The sequence below is a fragment of the Dermacentor andersoni genome, chromosome 1, assembly GCF_023375885.2.
Source record: "Dermacentor andersoni chromosome 1, qqDerAnde1_hic_scaffold, whole genome shotgun sequence".
NCBI lineage: Eukaryota > Metazoa > Arthropoda > Arachnida > Ixodida > Ixodidae > Dermacentor > Dermacentor andersoni.
Window position 1 is genome coordinate 1493549 of NC_092814.1, and position 18977 is coordinate 1512525.

General features: G+C 47.2%; 1 protein-coding gene across 6 annotated transcripts in view; it reads left to right on the top strand.

Moving 5' to 3' along the window:
- LOC126543970 (mitogen-activated protein kinase kinase kinase 13-like) overlaps nucleotides 1-18977 on the top strand; it is a 593636-nt gene that overhangs the window by 240923 nt on the left and 333736 nt on the right. For all 6 annotated transcript variants that reach the window (XM_055061158.2, XM_055061159.2, XM_050191137.3 and 3 more), the window contains exons 7-9: nucleotides 6412-6570; nucleotides 6790-6948; nucleotides 8455-8784. In XM_055061158.2, the coding sequence (XP_054917133.1) occupies nucleotides 6412-6570; nucleotides 6790-6948; nucleotides 8455-8784 (648 nt within the window). The remainder of the gene's footprint in view (nucleotides 1-6411; nucleotides 6571-6789; nucleotides 6949-8454; nucleotides 8785-18977) is intronic.

Here is an 18977-nt window from a genome sequence, read left to right on the forward strand (position 1 = left end):
TTTCAATGAACTTGAAACTGCTCTGTTTACAATATTTGTAAACTCTAACATCTTTTTGGTAGGGTGCTTTAGGCAGCCTTGCTTGAAGCTCCTGTACACTGTGAGATATGAGTGACTGCCAACAACTGGCACTGGAGAGCTGATATCCTCTATGCAGGAAGGGCATGTTGTACTCTTGCTGAATTTATGCACCACATAGCCCGAAAAGTAGTAGGAGATGCTTTCATCTACTTCTCCCTTGAAGTAAATGTGGTCACTGCCACTGTGCTGGGGCAAGTCATTAGGTTCAGAGGTTAACTCAAGAATTCTGGATTCAATCAGGTCATGCAGGTGTGCTTGCTTACAGCGGTGTGCTTCTCTCAATTTCTTCAGTGTGTCTTGAACACCTACAAGCACAGCACTCGGTGCACCCTCCACACTTCCACGAAGACCGGTCTTTATAGGTGTGTACAGACTGAGCAGTCGGAATGTTTGTGTGAAATTCACGACTGTCGGATGTGATTCGTCGCCTCCAAATGAGCGCACCAATCCGAAGTGGCGCTGAAAAATATAAAAGGGACTGATGAGTTCTAATGAGTGCCATATTGCCCTAAAATAAAGAAACGAAACTGCACTGATGGCCTCACCTCCAAAGGGTCCTGATTGAGCTTGGCTGTCAAGACATAGTGGGCACCTTGGCCTAACAGGTATTGAACAATGTCAAGTATTGACAAAAGTGTTACCCGCAGCGATTCAGTAGTCAGCTGTGATGCAAAAAGTTGCAATCCCTTCTCGACAGCATTTCTTTCGGTGGTGTCAAGCAGCTCCAAAAACTGTTCGATGATCTAGAAGCGATCATAGAAAACAAGGAGATTATCAAATGTTTTGGCAGGGACAGCAACTGAACTGAGGTGAATAGCTAAAAATTTCCTTCCAAACTAACTTTGGTGGTATATTACCTGTATATCTTTGGAGCCGTGCCGAATGCCCCGTGAAGGCAACTTGACATTCAACGCATCAAAGATCATTGAGGGCTTTAGTGAATGCCTCGGTGCCTTCAGAATTTTCCATGCCAGGTACCTTCGCTTCCCTGTACGTTCGAATTCCAATTGATGTTGATCTGCTGAACAACTGTTAAAAACACATCTGTTGAAATTTTCAACGAAACAAACATGATTAATTCACTGACAAATGAACCGTACCTGGGTAGCGAGTTTCACGCTCATCTTACGAAGGTTATCAGGAGCCACATGTGCCCTGCTCAGCTTGGGAAAAACTCGGAATACGTTTGTCTTTCTCAGTCTCATAAAGTGTGACATAGTGATTAAAGTTGATTTTGTGATCACCTGCCTGGAAGGAAAAAGGACATTCGGTTGAAATGTCGTGTATGAACTATAGGTGGCTCTTACCATTCCATAAGTATGCTTCTTTAGGTGGTTTCTTATGCACTTGATGATGTGGGGGACATCACAGATGAAATAAATCTGCTGCGAAGGCTCCATGGGGTGTTCAATACAGTGGCATGGGGAGTCCAACTTTCCAGAGATCCCAAGCTGACTCCACATGGAGCGGTTATTGCCAGCTCCATCACTGATGATGGCCAACACTGAAGCACCATTTTTATGAAGTTCAAAAACAGCACTGATAACTAGCTCTGAGAGAACTTTTCCAGGTGCTGCACCTTTAGTAGCAAATGTCGCTATAGGTTGCACCCAGTTTTCAAAAAGTGGAACAAACATGAGTACTAGCCCATGATCAGCGAGCTGGTCTTCACTTGCGACGCAGACATCCCCGTAGTCAACAAATCCGTCCATTTTGTATGAAGCCTTGTTGAATGAAATGGCCTGCTTCAGTTTAATCTCATCGACAAGCAGCACACCACATCTCTTTAAGTGACTCTTGTCATGGAAATGATCCCTGATGCACTGCAGTGCTGCTTCATTGTACCCATATTTGCATGGGATCCCACTGATGATTTGGCGCAGTCGAGCTTTTGTGGGAAGTGGCAGCAGTTGCATGTCTGAAATCAAACTGTACGTCTTTGAACTTGAGATTTGTAGCAGGAGGCATGTCATCAGCCACTCCTGATCATAGCGCTTCCCAAGCTTTGACCTTTTCGCTGCCATTAAGGCAGTCTTGAATGCCAACTGCTGCTTTTGTGGAAGCACGTGAATAACTTCATCAATTTTGGCGTCACTGAGTGAATGCAGTTGTTCTTTCATGGCAAGGACCTCTTCCTTTACCTTTTCCCTTTTCATAGTGGCACGAATTACTTTCCTCCTCAGTGATTTCACTTGGATGCCCTTCGGCCTCGGTTTCTTGGCTTGCTTCTTCGCGCGCTGCAGAAAAAGCTTCCCAAGCGTCTTGCATTCAGGGCAAGTTGCGTTCAAGCTCAAAGTTGTGCATGTTTTTCGTTGCCAGGCATCACCATTCTGAGTCGCCACCGAAGATGATGATATATGCGGATACAACTTTGCAGGGCAGCCCTTGCACAATTTTAACTTCTCCGTGTAGTGAAGAAAACACTTGACGTCTTCAAGTGAATGAATGTCCCTGATTTCACTGTTGGCGTACGCTGTCAATGGCACAGGTCGACCATAGGCACTGACTGAAAAATTAAGGCAGCGTGTCACTACAACGTCCTTTTCTACTCCGGGAACAGCATCTTCGATTTTCAGCTTGTAGAGGACAACAAAAATGTCAAGAGCGTCAATGGACCAACCTTCAATCCTTTGGCCTGCTTTTGCCATGTCCAGCAGTTCGTTGTACAGCGACGAAGTGGTCTCTGCAGGAGGGGGACTGCAATTCTCGTCGTGAAGGCCCATCGGTGCGGTTCTTTGGTCGCCGTCAACTTTTTTACGCCGCTTCACCTGAGGGGCAGTACGCGAAGCCGGTTCCTTGCCTTTCCGCGTGTTTTTTTAGAGGTATTTTGGGCAGTTGGGGAACAAACGTGGCACGGCGTCATCTTTCAAGGCCCATTTGTCGCGTGGAATGACGACAGTGTCGCCATTAATAAAGTGCACGAAATGTTTTAACACGTCCTCATCTTGGAAGTGAACATCGCACACAACACAGGAGCTCGTAAGCCGTCTGTCGAGTTGGGGAATCGCGCGCTGCCATTCTAGAAGGCGTGCAGCATCACTGGGCAGCCGGAAAAAATGTCTTTTCTCGGGCGGAGGCGTCTTCGAGTCGTAACCGCTTTTACAGCCGGGCACGAAGCAACGCGGCATGTTCACTACTCACTGTACCGACACAACAAAGCGGCAATATTCACGGCACCACACAGCGTAAACACGCACACATGAAAAAAACCACTGTTCACTACTTCGACAAGGCAGCGGCAGCGGCGGCGACGATAGGGATGGACCGGGCCGGTTGGGCAAACAGTGTGGCAAGCGCCACCGCGCGGCAGGAAAGAGAAAGGCGACACTCCGCGCGCTGGAGCTTTCAAACTGAAAAAGATCTAAAAACGCTGGCGCAAGAAGGATGGAACCATGCGGCTCTGTGTAGATCTACGGGAACAGGACAGTCTTGTGCCTCAAATTCAAGAAAGGGTCTTGCAGAAACAGTGGCAGACTAAACAGTATGTAGACAAACGTAGAGGTGCTCAGGCAACTCGTGTCAAGGTGGGAGACACCGTCAGAATTAGATTTAACAGGAAAGGATTTTTTAAGTACAGTAAACCTCGTACAGTTAAGGCCCAGATAGGACCATCTACTTTTCTACTCAGTGATGGGAAGACGTGGCATGTGTCTAAGTTAACCCTAGTGATAAAGGATTCAGCAGATAGTACATTGTGTACAAGTGATAAAGATTTTTTGTACTCATATTCAAACCTGGATAGTCATTCCGATGACTCGTCTGTCGTGACATCGTCCTTTCATAGTCATAAGCTTCAGTTAGGTAGTTCGTCTGACTGTATCACTTCCGAGTCTACACAGTCGGCAATCGTTTCTGATTCCGTGGGGGAATCGGTAGCCTCCCAGGACTTGTTGGGACGTCGAGAGGAGCTTCCTAGGCAACCCTCTCCAGCTTTGAGCGACAACCACATTGAATTGCCCAACCAGGGGGAGGGAAATAGTGGTGGGACGACTAGGTCTTCGAAGTCGACCGATACGCGTCGCAACCCCCAAGTTCTTCTGAGGTACGCACGCGTCCTCATCGTGACAGAAAACGGCCTCCGTGGCTCGATTATGTTTCTTGAATGTCGAGCGTATTGTCGTCTTCGAAATGCCACGGCTAGGGGCCTCGCTGTGACGTTTTGGTGGCCGAAGTCTGGTGAGCGTGTGTGTGAACTTGGGCGGGGATGGACTGAATTTGTTGTGGACTTAAGTGCGTGCCTTGTGTGCGACTGGTGTGCGTGTGTGTGAACGTGGGGGGGAATGAACTGTGTTTGTCTTTGGACATAAGTGCGCATCTTGTGTGCGCGTTTCACTGTATGCTTACTTTGTTTCCAGGGGGGATGATGTGGTATAGTGTCTCCCCCTGCCAGACCTCCGTGTTATCATACATTTATGTTTCGTAGTAGTCTAGCTAGATGGCGCACCCCCCTTCTGTCATGTGACAAGCTTGGACCAATCGGGAGGTGTCATCTGGCGTGTGAAGTTCTTTTTGGTAATAAACGGCCGCGAGCCGGCTCAGTCCTTGTCCGGTTTTCATCAGGAGCAGTTGGCTCCGCGTCTCCCTCTCTGCGTCGGCGCAAGCCGCGCGTTCGCTGGTCGCGGGCCCCCGCTTGCCTGCCGCTGCCGACTCAACACCGAGGCCTACGCATAACTTTCTGCTGTCGAGCATATAAGAAAATAAAAACTTCAAAAATCAACGATATATACAGACTCCCTAAGCGTCGTGAAGGCCTTGATGTCACTCTATACACACAAAAATCCTGTACTTAATGAACTTTATTCCGTCTTGTGTAAAGCGTACATATCCAACCAGTATATCATTATATGCTGGGTGCCTGGCCATAGGAGCATCGAGGATAACATCCTGGCGGACGAGATGGCCACGTCAATCGCATCGCAAGCCGTTAACCCTACCGCTGAGGTGCCTGTCACAGATCTGAGGCCTTTCTTGCGAAGGAGGCTGTGAGATCACTGGCAACACATGCAGGACACGCAAACGGATAATAAGCTCCACCTGATAAAGCCACAGTTAGGATTCTGGCCCTCTACTACAAAATCGCGCCGAACAGATGTCCTGTTCTGTCGTCTCAGAATAGGACACACAATTGGCACCCATAATTTTCTACTCACCGGAAGTGAGCCTCCAACCTGTGGTAGATGCGGGGAGAGGCTGACCAGATTCCACATCCTGCTGGAGTGTAGGGAAGCTGAATTTGAGAGAAAGAGACATTTTTCCTTAGCATACTGGCAGCACATTCCTCTTCATCCTGCAATGTTTCTCGGTCCAGAACCGCTTTTTAATACAGACACAGTCCTAGGTTTCCTCAGAGATGGGGTCTTACATGTTATTAGTTCCATACATTCGTAGCACTTCCTCTCTTTAGAGGATGCCGCTGGGATAGTTGTACTGTATAGCACATGCCTCCAGGCCCTTGTGTTTCACGGGCTCTAGTGAGGCAGTTGTGCTGTAGCTAATCTTTGCATCTTACATGTTCTGCATCATATCATTCTTCCGCAGTGTAGTGTAAGGCTCATAGTACTCATCATTAGTCATCGTCATAATCTTATTGCACGTATATTTTACGCACTTTACAGCGACTATTTTTAGGCCCCTCTACAGCCACGTCATATCAACTTCACAGAACTCATCATTCCACCGCAAAATCAATAACACTGTCTTGGCGCTCTTTGGCCATGCCTGGTCCTTGCGCCACTAAACAACACACATTCATTCATTCAAGAGAGAGAGGGAGGCCGGCGATTTTACGTGCGTGGCAAAAGGGCGAGTGTGGCAAAGGGCATGCAGGCGGGTGCGGCGGCTCCCATATTTTTCCAAAGATATTGCATTTTTTTTTCGGCACACACACCTAAGCCACATTTAATTGTTATAACTGATAATGCAGCATGGGAGCATTGTAGTAAGCAATTTATTTTGCCATAGAACACATAACGGTGCATTGGCTGCTCATTCTTATATCTGACATATTGTTCAAATCGGTACCTGTCGTGGTGGCTGAGTGGCTATGGTGCTGTGCTGATAATAAGCATGAGGTCGTGTGCTCGGAATCCGGCTGTGGCAGTCATATTTCGATGAGGATGAAATGCAAAAACACTCGTGTGCCGTACATTGGATGAATGTTAAAGATGCTCAGGTGATTAAAATTATTCTGGAGTCCCCCACAATAACTTGCCTCATAATTCGATCATGGTTTTGGCACAAAGGACCTTATAAGTGGGTTTGACTGTAGTACATTAATGATATATCAGCTGGAAGATATTGAAATGTGTGTTGCATTATTGATTGTGACAGCATCCTGATCAGCTACAATGATGTGCTCAAGATCTCGGACTTTGGCACTAGCCGACAATGGAGTGAGCGCAGCACCAAGATGTCCTTTGCTGGTACAGTGGCCTGGATGGCACCCGAGGTGATCCGCAATGAGCCCTGCTCTGAGAAGGTGGATATCTGGTGCGTCTGCTTTCTGTTTGACACAATTTTTGCATGTCTGTAAGCCACAGGATGGGTTCGGCACTGTGCACCAATACTGTTGTCACTTCTGGATTTGGATTGGATGTGCAAAGTTATTATGTACAGCCTTACCTTTCTGTATGCATGTTATACAGTGGGCAAGCGCCGTCTTTTTGTTTTGCACACTTTGGGACATTCAATGGCATGCGGGTTTTGCAGGTCATATGGTGTGGTCATGTGGGAGCTACTCAACTGTGAGACGCCGTACAAGGATGTTGATTCCAATGCCATCATCTGGGGTGTGGGCAACAACAGCCTGCACCTACCTGTGCCTGCCACCTGCCCAGATGGGTTCCGGCTGCTAATGCGCCAGTGCTGGTGAGCATGACACAATTCACCTTCTCATATATGACCTCTTGTTGCAACTCATTTCACTGTGTCATAGTACTCGCATCCTGGCTTGTCTGGTGGGATCACTGAAAAGATCAAGTGCAACTTAATTGCACTTAATTTGCACAATCATTATGAATTTCAAAGGAAGCATTCAGACACTTCTCAGGCCCTCTTCTACTTTAGTCTGCCTTATTTGCTTGAAATGTCTATTCTTGATTTGAAGAAAATTTTTATAGCAATCCAAACTTTCCAGTGCCTGCTGTAATTTGTCATGAAAAAAGAAAAAAAGGTACTGCAGCTTTTGCAGGTCATTCTGTCTTCGCAAAAGTATAAAGAAAATAACATTCTCTACACTTTCACGCTTTTTACACCTTGCTTAGACAACATTGTAAATTAAAATAAATTCAATTTATTACACAAACAAAAAATGACAAACTTTGTTTGCTTGTTGAGAAATGGGTCTCTTTGGGAATCTTTTATGTGGCTTGTAGCAACGCTGTTTGTGCATGCTTTACTACCTTGTGCAGCAATATACAATTAAACATCTATATAACAAACTTCCCATGTAACAAAATTTCACTGCCACCACAAAAGAATACCAAAGCAATAAATAGGGGATGCAGATGGCCAAGTGGTTCAATTCCATGTGGATGCTTTTGAACGCACCTCTCAAATCGAGAGAGCCAGTGCCGAAACTGAGCAGTGTTGCTGCAGGACCCTCTCACTGTCATGTTCCATATTAAGTCAAGATCATATCACACCCTGCACACCATTAGCTGTGGGTGCGAGTGAAAGCTTATGAGAGTGAGCCGAGAGGGATAGTGACATGGTCTTCCCTTGTGAGCAAGTGCTGCACATCGTCGAGTGTGTGTTGCTGTGGGGGCAAAGTCTGGGCTAACCAAGATGGCCATAGCTTCATCTGGCATTCATGCGTTCATATGCTTTGCCGCATAACACAAATTATTGCGGCAAAGCATACTTCAAAAAATCATGCGGCGAAGCTGACGTTAGGAGACTAGCTGCTGCTGTGCAACACTAGGCCCTTGCCCATTTTTATTGCTAATAAATGGAGTGCACGCCAGATTTCTACTTATTTTAGGAGCTTTAATGTTATCTCTACATTAGTTTTCTACTTTGGACACATAGAAAGCATGTGCATGAGGCATGTTAGAGTCAGGCAAGTACTGCCAAATGAGTCAGCAGTATGTTTTGACATTACGTCTGCATCTTGTTTAATTCGACTGACCAGATAAGTCGGTCAAATTTGCCACTCCCATCATGGTCAAATTACTGGAAGTCTACTGTATAACGAAATTTAGATATAACCAAGTAAAGTGCCGATTTTACTGACTGCATCATATCAAGGCTTAACTATATATTCAGTTTCTTCTGAAATTTGGATGTGGCTTTGCAATTGCATCAGCTGAGAAAGTGCAGGTCCATGGAATGGAGTTGCTTATTTGCTTGCGGTAATACTGTTGTCTTGTGCAGGAGCCCCAAGCCACGAAACCGGCCCTCATTCCGGCACATCTTAATGCACCTGGACATAGCAGCTGTGGAGATCCTGAGCACGCCAAAGGAAAGCTACTTTGCGGCCCAGGCTGGCTGGAAGGAGGAGATACGGCGCTACATGCAGAGTATTCGCCAGGAGGGCCAACCCCAGGGTGAGCAGGAACTGATCCGGCGGCGGCGGGAGGAGCTGCGCCATGCCCAGGACATTCGGCTGCACTACGAGCGCAAGCTGGAGCGCACCAACAACCTCTACATGGAATTTACAGCCTGCCTGCTGCAGCTGGAGCAGCGCGAGCGTGAGATCATACGGTGGGATTCCATGGCCAAGCACTCCATAGTCACACTTGAACTGAGGGCCTATGCCAAAGCCTTCAGCCAAACCAGTGGTGCCACCATACACACACAAATACCAGGGGGACAATCTCTCTCAGAGTCAGTACACTTGTCCAACCTTTTCTCCCACTGTTTGAAGCAACTCCTCAAGCTTAATGATGTTGAGTGGCCTCTGCCAAGGGATCCTCACCTCATGCACAGGGGTGAATCTCCTTAGTTTATTGATTTTCACAGAGCTCGGTATGATGAAGGGTAGGTGGTGAACGCTGGCCCATTCCTGAGAAGCGAACCTCATTGATACGATCCGGTTTCGTATGATTTTCCGGCACCAATGTTCGCTATCAAGAACACAGAAAATGGCCCACTTCACTTAAGGGGGGACGCGGGTTTTAGATCGCGAAAAATGGCCAGAAAACCGATTTTTTGAATATCACATTTTCAGTTTCTATAACCCTTTTTCTATCTGATACCCAAATATCATCCCTGTAAACCACCTAGAAGTGCTCTAAAAAATTCGTTTCATTAGCCAAGGTGGCGAAAAATCTCGCGGAAATCAAGAAAGAACAGCGTTTTTCATGCCGCAATATCTCCGGAACGGCGCGACCGAGCGCCGCCATCTTGGTCTCGTTGGAAAGCGCATTTCTCCGTCTTCAAATTTGCCCCTTCAGCGATCTCCTCCATACAGAAACAAGCGCACAAAAACCAAATGATTGAAGGTCGTGCCGGAGTCTGCGATTGGCCGCGCCCGCCACGTGACTCCAGCGCGGTTCGCCATTGGTTTGGCGCTCGCGTCGTCTGCTCTGCTCTCTGCACCTCGCGAGTTTGGTGTCTCCACTCGCCGTAATCTCGACGTGTCAAAACGGGCGCTACGCGGACATCGCAGTAGCGTGGCTGATCCCTACGCTTGTGGACGTTTCAGACTCGCGGCTAAGCATTCCGAGCATCGGCGACGCGGACTTCGCGACCAAGATTCACGCGCGGAATCTTCGGACATGCGGCTAAGCCTTTCAGCACTCGGTGTTTCGAATTCGTGACAATTCGTATCGCGCACGCAATCCTCGAAAACGCGGCTAAACATTTCGCGCATAGGGAGCCTCCGACTCGGCGATCATGCACATCGCGCGCGGACTTCTCGGACCGTCACCTAATCATTTTGTGCATCGGCGCCTCCGACTGCGCGAACCAGCGCATCGAGTGTCGACTCCTCGAGCCCGCGGCTAGGAATTTCGCGCATCGGCACGTAGGACTGCGCGAATGAGCGTGTCGAGTGTCAACTCCTAGAGCCCGCGACTAGGCATTTCGCGCGTCGGCAATTCGGACTGCGCGAATAAGTGCATCGAGGGTCGAGTCCTCGAGCCCGCGACTAGGCATTTCGCGCGTCGGCACCTTGAACTGCGCAACTAAGCACATCGCGCGTCGGCTCCTTGTATCTGCAGCTATACATTTCGCACATCGGCACTTCGGACTCGCAACCAAGCACATTGCGCGTTCACTCTATTATCATATTGTCACGATAGCTCGTAACAATATCTATCATACCACCCCTTCATAAAGAGAACCTCATCATGAGCTCTGTTCACTAGGCCCCTTGGGCTGGCACACACCTGGCTGCAGAAGTGATCGAGGCATCATACAAAAGTAAAATTCTGGAAAGCACCTAGCAGCTGCATATCTATCACTGGCTCTCTGATCCTAAGTTCCACAGCCACTGTCAGGTGAAGATGACTTGGAAGGCTACTTATACTCGGAGCCTTCATACAGTAACATGGTCAATTCTACCAAATGAAAAAAAAAAGTGCCTCACTGATTGTAATGGAGACTGCTATCAATCAGGCACCCTGCATGTACAACACTGGAACTATATTCATGCCCACACAGAGTTCTACACTTCGGTTTGAAACCCAGGCACCATGCTCTTTGTAGAGCGTGGTGCCTAATGAAGTTTCTTGTGCTAGTTCAGTGGCCAGTGTGCTATTATTTTGAGAGTGTGCAGTCACACATTTAGTATGGCCATTCTTACAAAACACAGCTTCAAAATGGTGCCATTTGTATTACTGTAGATTCACTTCAGCAAAAGCTACATTTGTTTGAAACTTCAAATGCGTTTATTTCAGTTCGATGATTTTGCACACTGTACTCCGCCTTACGGGTGTTTTTTCTGGGTTGTTTTTGGCCAAAAATGACGAGGGTGGTATCATTTTATTCGTATTGAAATGATCTGGGGGGTGATGCTATTTTTATTACTCTTGCACCGTCATGAAAATTACATTCAGGTATAGTAATCACTGCTAATTAGAAAAAAATGTTCATAATAAATGCAAGATTGTTTTCTTGTCCGCAAAATGCTTCCAAATGAATAAAAATAGCATCACTCCCTACAGTAGGTCTTTAGCAATGGTGTCATGCATTTAGTTTTTGGTTTAGCAAGACGGAATCATCAAAAAGCCCCGTAACGAGTTTGAAATTAATTTGAGTTCAGACCTCAATATCTTTTGAACTGCTACAGCTATCAGAAATCTAATTACAGATCTGAAATCAGGACGAAAAATTACCCCAGACAGTAAAGTTTATTAAAGATTCGCCCAAAAATAAGAAAAACATTTTGAGGACCCACCTCCCCCCTTAAGCTTTTAATACGTTAGCATTGTTTGGGTACGTCTCACACTTCCCGAGGGCTATTTATCTATCTGTTTATGTTTGTATCTATGTATGTTTGTATCTAACCATTTTCCTGGCTATATGGGTCAATGGGTAGTCTGTGGTCAAATGGTTAGCGCATCAGGTCGCTGTGCTGAGGTAACATGGTTTGAAGCCTACCATGGGACCAACTTGGGCCACTGCATACCGTATTTACTCGAATCTAACGCACACCTTTTTTCCGATAGAACAGGTCCAAAAATTGCATGCGCGTTAGAATCGAGTACGACCCTAAATCTGCGTTACCATATCGCCATCGGAATTATAAAAATGGCCACCTCGTACATGTTTCTAGCCTAGCTCCCGTGGCTTCCTCCATGTGCATACCTCCATGTTATATGTGTAACCAGGCACTGGTGTAACCTAGTCTACTGCCTGTCTTCCCGTTTTCTGTGTTAATTCAATCAGCATGGAAGCACCGACTGCGAAGATAGGCTGAGTCCACCATGATGCCGCATTTAAAAGGAAAGTTATCATGTGCGCAGAGACGGACGGAAATTGGGCCGCATCACGGGCGTTCAGAGTTCGTAAAACTTGCGTGCGGGACTGGAGCAAACAGAAGGAGAATATTTTCGCCAGAAAAGCAACAAGGAAAGATTTCAGTGGACTGAAGCAGGGCCACTTTGCCAAAATAGAAAAGCTGCTCGCAGAATACTTGCAAGAGCAGCAAGTGGCACAGAGGCCTGTGACGACCGATCTGCTCATAGTAAGGGTGATGCAGTTAGCCCTACAGAAAGGGCTAATGCAGAGTGACTTCAAAGCGAGCAGGTGCTGGCTATCAAATTTTATGGAAAGAAAAGGCTTTTTTCTTCGAAAGCGGACAGGGATATGCCAAAAATTGCCCGAAGAATATGATGAAAAATTGCCCAGTTTTCAGCTATACGTTTTAAAGTTGTGCCATAGAAACAGCTACCACTTTGGACAGATTGGAAATGCCGATCAGACGCCGCTTTACTTTAACATGCCTGCCACCACAACCGTTGAAAAGAAGGGAGCGAAGCAAGTGCACATTTTGTCTTTCAGCCACCGAAAAACTAATCACCGCAATGCTTTGTTGCACTGCGGATGGGCACAAGCTGCCCCCGTATCTTATCTTCAGATAGAAGACGCTCCCAAAAGTAATTGTGTTTCCGAGTGCGTGATTGTGCGCATATGAAAAAAGTTGGGTGGCCACGGTCTTGGTCGCAGACTGGATAGATAACGTTTGGCGAAAGAGACCCGGCGGCAGTTTGGGTCTGCGTGGGATGCTTGTGCTCGATGCGTTCAGGTGCCACCTTGACCAGTGCATCAAGTACAAGCTGGCTGCATGCAACACCGATCTTGTGATACCCGGGGGCATGACATTGCTGCTCCAGCTGCTGGATGTTTGTTTGAACAAGCCAGTGAAAGATAGAATTCGGGCACTCTACACCTAATGGCTTGTCAGTAGCTGCCACAAATTCACGCCCGCCAATAAAATGAAGCCTGCCTCGCTGCAGGACTTTGCTGGATGGGTGAAAGATGCATGGTGCGCGATTTCACCTTCCATGGTCAACAAGGCCTTTGAAAAGTGCGGGATTTCGAATGCCATGGACGGCACCGAGGATGAAATGCTTTGGTCCGTTGATAGCGATAAGGAGTTGTCTGATAGCGACGAGTGATATCTATTACCCCACGCGACTCGTACCAGCGCAGTGAAAATCTTGGCGGGAAGGTATGCCGTTTCCATTTGTGTTTTTATTCATCGCAACTTTATTGTATAGTGAAACCTCGTTAAACCGTAGTTCACCGGAGCTCGGAAAAAGTATGTATTAAACGGTAGTACTGCTTAACCGAAACAGCATGAGATAGCCCACTTATACCTGTCAAAAATGGAACTCAGAGAGAGTGCGATGAAAAGGGAAAAAAAAAACATGCAGTATTTATTCACTTCGTGCAACAAAAGTGTTATTTTTTCGTTTGATACCGCGGCGGTCTAACCGCGACGACCGCAGCCTCAAACTAACTGAAGCTGCAAGCCAGCTTTTCAGCCAGCCCCCCTCTTCTTGGCAAACGCTCACATGGCAGATTCCTCGTTGGCATTGCAGATTCTCCTTGCACAGGCGCGGTATCGCTGTTGGTGTCGCGGGGCGCCTTTTTCATTGAGGGGTGCTGTTATCATCGCAACGATTGCATTCACGAGGCTGATGTAAAGCGCAGCTTCTGCCACTGTCGGGCCGGAATCGCCCATGCTGTCACTTTCCGTGTCGTCCTCATCACTGTTGCTAGGCGACACTTTGGCAACAACACAGGCAACGATGGTGAAAAGTCGAAGCTCGTAGCTGACATCTCTTCGCAGCCGCAACAGCGCTGCAGAGGAACTGCTTCACTTTCCAAATGCCACAAACCGTAGTCAACAGCAGTTCCCTGTCGTGTGCCTGCGCCGACTTCTTCATTTCACGTTCGATAGTACGAACATTGTCTAATTTTTCTTCTATGCTGAGCACCCGGCATCTCTTTTATCCGAGCTTCGGCATGACACGAGTCCTTGTTTGCACGACGCCACAACACTCCCTGGCACGGTGCTGAAATGATGTTGATGTTGATGTGGCTTCATACACAAATGCGCAGAGCGCTTGGAGGCTGTTGTTCTGAACCATGGTCCCGATCTCTGAGGCTTGTTGTTCTGCGGGGCGACGCGATAGAGACGACGCGCCGCCATGTTTGCTCGACGAAAAGTGGAAACACTTATGTGTTAATCGATACGTACGCAATAAGCTGATATGGTTTATGCGGATACAGAACACATTTGACGGGGATTTGACTTTACTACTTTTAAAGCAAAAGTACTGTTTAAGTGGGTATGGTTTAGCGGGGCTTTACTGTATTGCGAATAAATCTGTTTTTTCCAAATGAGAGAAAATAGTATTTCTGTATGAAAACAAGAGGTGCGTAGTATTGTAATTATTATTTTTTTTTGCTTGTGGAGAACGGGTGCGCGTTACAATCGAGGTTTTTATTATTTTTTTTATTATTATTATTTTGGTCACGGAAAACGGGTTCGCGTTAAAATCGAGGGCGCATTAGAATAGAGTAAATACGGTATATGCTAATGTGTACGTACATGCTGCTATTCAACAAAGCTCTTTCATGCCGACTTGGGTAACTTTAGATGCGGGACTGGGTAGACACCGCTGTTCGAGCTCCTTGATGCTGACTTGTAGCACTGGGTATGTGTCAGTAGGTGTATGCCGCTCTTCAATGAATGTCTTTGTCGCCCACTTGAGTAACTAGGTATGAGCCACTGGAAATGTGCCACTCTACAATGACAAAAAACATCTAATAAATTTCTCCAATGCTGAGCTGAACCAAACCAATGTTGCAAGGGTTCCTCAAGGACAGCAACTCGATGCATTAGCAGGCTGCACCACAAATGCACTGGGTATTGTGGGGGTTTGGGCTAACGAGCCCGGCACTGACTTGCTAAGGTCTGAGGAGACACATACCTTGTCCCCACTTCGCAGTGCATGCAAAGGAACACTGCGGCGGGTTTGCTTACTGACCGGCAAGAAGTAGAGATTACTCCAGCCATGGTACGAATGAAAGGGGTTTATTCCCTGTTACTTAGAAAATGAGCGTGCAGTACGAGAGGTTACAGCACTAAGGCGGCAGGCGCGATATAAAACAAGGCTGGAATGGCATGTGCCCACTGAACACGCAAGCAAATGGCTCAAGTCGCACATAAATTGCAGATGGGGGTCCAAAGGGGTACACACAGTATGTGCTGCTTTTTAACTAATGTCTTTCACGCCTACGCCTTAGCGAGCTGCAACATGAATGCACTAAGTATGTACCCCTCTTCAATGAACCTCTCGTCAACTTGGGCTGCTGAGCGTGTGCCACTGATTCTGCAGCAAGCGAGGGAACAGTTCTCAGTATTTGCAGGCAATGGCATGCCATGTTTCTCATCTCGGCGGGCGCATGCAGACATTGCGGTTGTGCCACTACATGGCACACCGTGTCCAGAAAGAAGCCTGGGAGAGGAGCTAGATTCGCACATGCCAAGTTTCTCAACGTTAGCACGCCCTGTCGCACCAGGCTTATCGGAGGCCAGGTGCATTCTGCTGACCGATGGTGAGCTTTCCCAGAACACCCTTAAAGATAGCGGTGGCACCATGGGCGTTCCTGACTGCGGCGCACTATAACTGCACACATAGATCTTGCCGAGGGCTCCATTTGAGCGTATCGACTTATGCACGCGGACTTGGCTAGTTCGACAATGTCAACGACGCATTGCATTTGCCACACTGACTCCACCTCAGTGCCGCGCTCTGCATCTGCCGCACCTCGCGAGGACTAGCGGTTTGCACCCACAATGATGCGCGACAGCACGCGCTCACTGGGCTCACTCATAGATGCCTTGTCAGATGCCACTTAATACTTTGTTATTGACAGTGTTTCAAAATGCTTCGATTGACGGATGTGGAGATCGCAGCAGAAGTAGCGGCCAAATAAAGACGCTGCCGAGGTTGATTGCGCAAGCGCTGAGGTTGCCTCACTCCCGACTTCAACTGAGGCTGTAGCTGTTTTGGCCCTTCTATGCCGCTGCTGCAGTGCAGTAGAAGGGACCGGCCTATCGCTTGTGGATTGTTTATACTATGTTGAGGACTCCGTGTTTAACACACGGCTTTCAAGGAGAAGCAGGCTACACTCCTGCAGTACTTTCAGCCAAACTAATAAATACTTCGTGTGAAGCTTCAAGTGAGTATTTACTGTACCGCGATTGGGGCGTGATCGGGGAACGTTGTTCGAAGCACGTGTTTGGTTGCGCTGCACGATTGGCCTAGGCCGTGCCGACTTCGCGCGGCCGACGAAGTCAGCGCAGCCTAGGCCAACGCCTCTTATAGTTAGAGGAGGCGTTGCTTAGGCTAATTGCGTGCGGTGCAATCGACCGCACGTTTCCAGCTGGCGAAGTCGGGGTGCGGCCTAGGCAACTGAATGCACGCTCTGAACAATGATCTCCGTTTGCGCCCTTAGTTCATCGATTGATTTGCAAAAGCTTTTCATGTGTTTTTGACATGATTTTCTATATTGAATTTCGGCTACATCAAACTTTTTCTCGATCACCATGCTGTTTGATATATTGAAGTTTGACTTAGTAGTCGCAACGTATGCCGTGATATTTAAAATTATAGCCTGATCACTGGTGTTTTAAATGGATGCATAGCAGTAACTACTGCAAAGACAGTTTTTGAGAATTCTTATGTGAAACCTCAAGAAATATGAATGAAGTAATAATTTACTATTTAGTATAAGTACTGAGACTAAAAGAAATCTGAAATATACAAGATATGCATCTGGCTCCTAGCTCCCAACTTTTCTTGTAAGTCAGATTACACACAGAAAAAAAAATATCATGATGATTATTTATTCGCGTCAATGCTAGCCATAGTGATGCCCATGTTCTGCGAGAAAGAAGTAGCTTTGCAAGTGAGAAAACAGGTAAACTGATGTTTCCAAAGTAAGTCGCGTCAGTAAATTTGCAAGGTACAATGTACACATGACCTGCAGGCAAGATAGCCTTGGATTGTAATTCAGACAGGCGAGAAAACATAATTATGTTAGGAAACTCAAAGACAAAGCCTCTTGGAGGATAAATATTCATGTGTATGCCGAAAAAGGTGCATGTGCGATATCCTTGGGACATCAGTGGTAGGATATCCGAAGTAGACCCATGTACAATAACCTCAAGACGTCTGGGGTAGAATATCTAAAATTGGACATCTTACAGATGTCCTATTTGTTTCTGAAACAGTGAATATCCAGTGACAACAGTGATGTCCAGTGGCTCTCCTGTGGACATCCACATGGATATTGACACGTGTATTTATCTTTATCGGGCGACCACGTTTCGCTGCTTAACAAATGTTATCGCACAGCGTGGGACGCGCCTGCATGTATCCGAAGTTTCTGGAAAGTTATCGATGCTTCTATCCGCTGTCTGTTGTCGCCAAACCTTCTGTTATCTGATTTCATCGCCTGACACCAATGGTGTAGAACTTTGTGGAAGGCACGCGGGTCCCAACGATTAATCTGGAACATTCGACGACTGCTGTATAAAAGCCAACGCGCTTGACCCGCTGATTGATTGACACATGTACTTGACCCGCTGATTGATTGACACGTGTACTTGACCCGCATTGATTGACACGTGTACTTATCTTTATCGGGCGACGCTATTTCGGACCCTAGAAGGTCATCTGACGTATTGGCGCACTGGACTATGAGGTCGTGCCAGACGGCATTTCGCATTCACAGCGGCGCCGCACACGATCTGAAGTAGTCCATGTGGTGCACCTTAAACCCTTTTACGGACGCCGACGAACTCCCTTATTTTGTTGTTTTCTTTGCTACGAGTGCTTTTCTTTATTACTTTCGTTTGTTTGCAGCATCGGGTCGATGCTTTTTAAGAGGGGGGTATTGACACATGTACTTATCTTTATCGGGCGACCACATTTTGCCGCTTAACAAATGTTATCGCCCAGCGTGGGACGTGCCTGCATGTATCCGAAGTTTCTGGAAAGTTATTGATGCTTCTATCCGCTGTCTGTTGTCGCCGAACCTTGTGTTATCTGATTTCAGCGCCTGACGCGAATGGTGTAGAACTTTGTGGAAGGCACGCGGGTCCAAACAATTAATCTGGAACATTCGACGACTGCTGTATAAAAGCCGACGTGCTTGACCCGCTGATCAGATTTTCGCCGATCGCCGAGTGTGTTCGTCGCTACCGTTGTTCTTCGAGTGTAGCCTGTTTTTGAGGGCACAAGTTCGCCCAATAAAACGCTCATTTCGTTAATCACACTTTTGCTGCCTTCTTAACCGTCATTACCACGTGACAATATTCTAGGGATGTGTCGAATACATCCTGCAGACGTCCATCACACAATCGTTTGGCTGCACTTGACATGTCCTGCGGACATCCCTTGCATGTCTGCAAGAGACATCATGGGGACATGCTGCGGACATTTTGCAGACATATGCCAGATCCTTTCGCACAGTGTTGTCTGTAGTGCCTATTACATTCGCAGCACATACTGTGTGAAAGATGCAATGGGAAGAGCGCTCACTCATCAAGAACAGATACATTTTGCGCGTTGAGGAAGTGCAGTATACTTCTCATTCTGCCAGGCCTTCCACCAAGCACAAGTGGCTTATTGAACTAAATGAAGTTTCCAAAGTAAGTTATGTCGGAAAATTTGCAAGGTACGACGTACACACAAGCTGCAGACACAAGCTGCAGACACAAGAGCAGGCCAATCGCGCTCCGCGCGATTGGCCTGCTCCGCGCTGACGTCGCCAGCCGTGGGGCACGGCCACGTTTTTGGTGACGTCAAAATGATGACACGCTCCTGTCAATCATCCTCCCATTGAGCATTTCATCTGCTAGGCGCCGAACCCGACGGGAGCTGGGAAGTTTGGAGCGATCATACGGCTTCGCATGGCGCGTCTGGTGA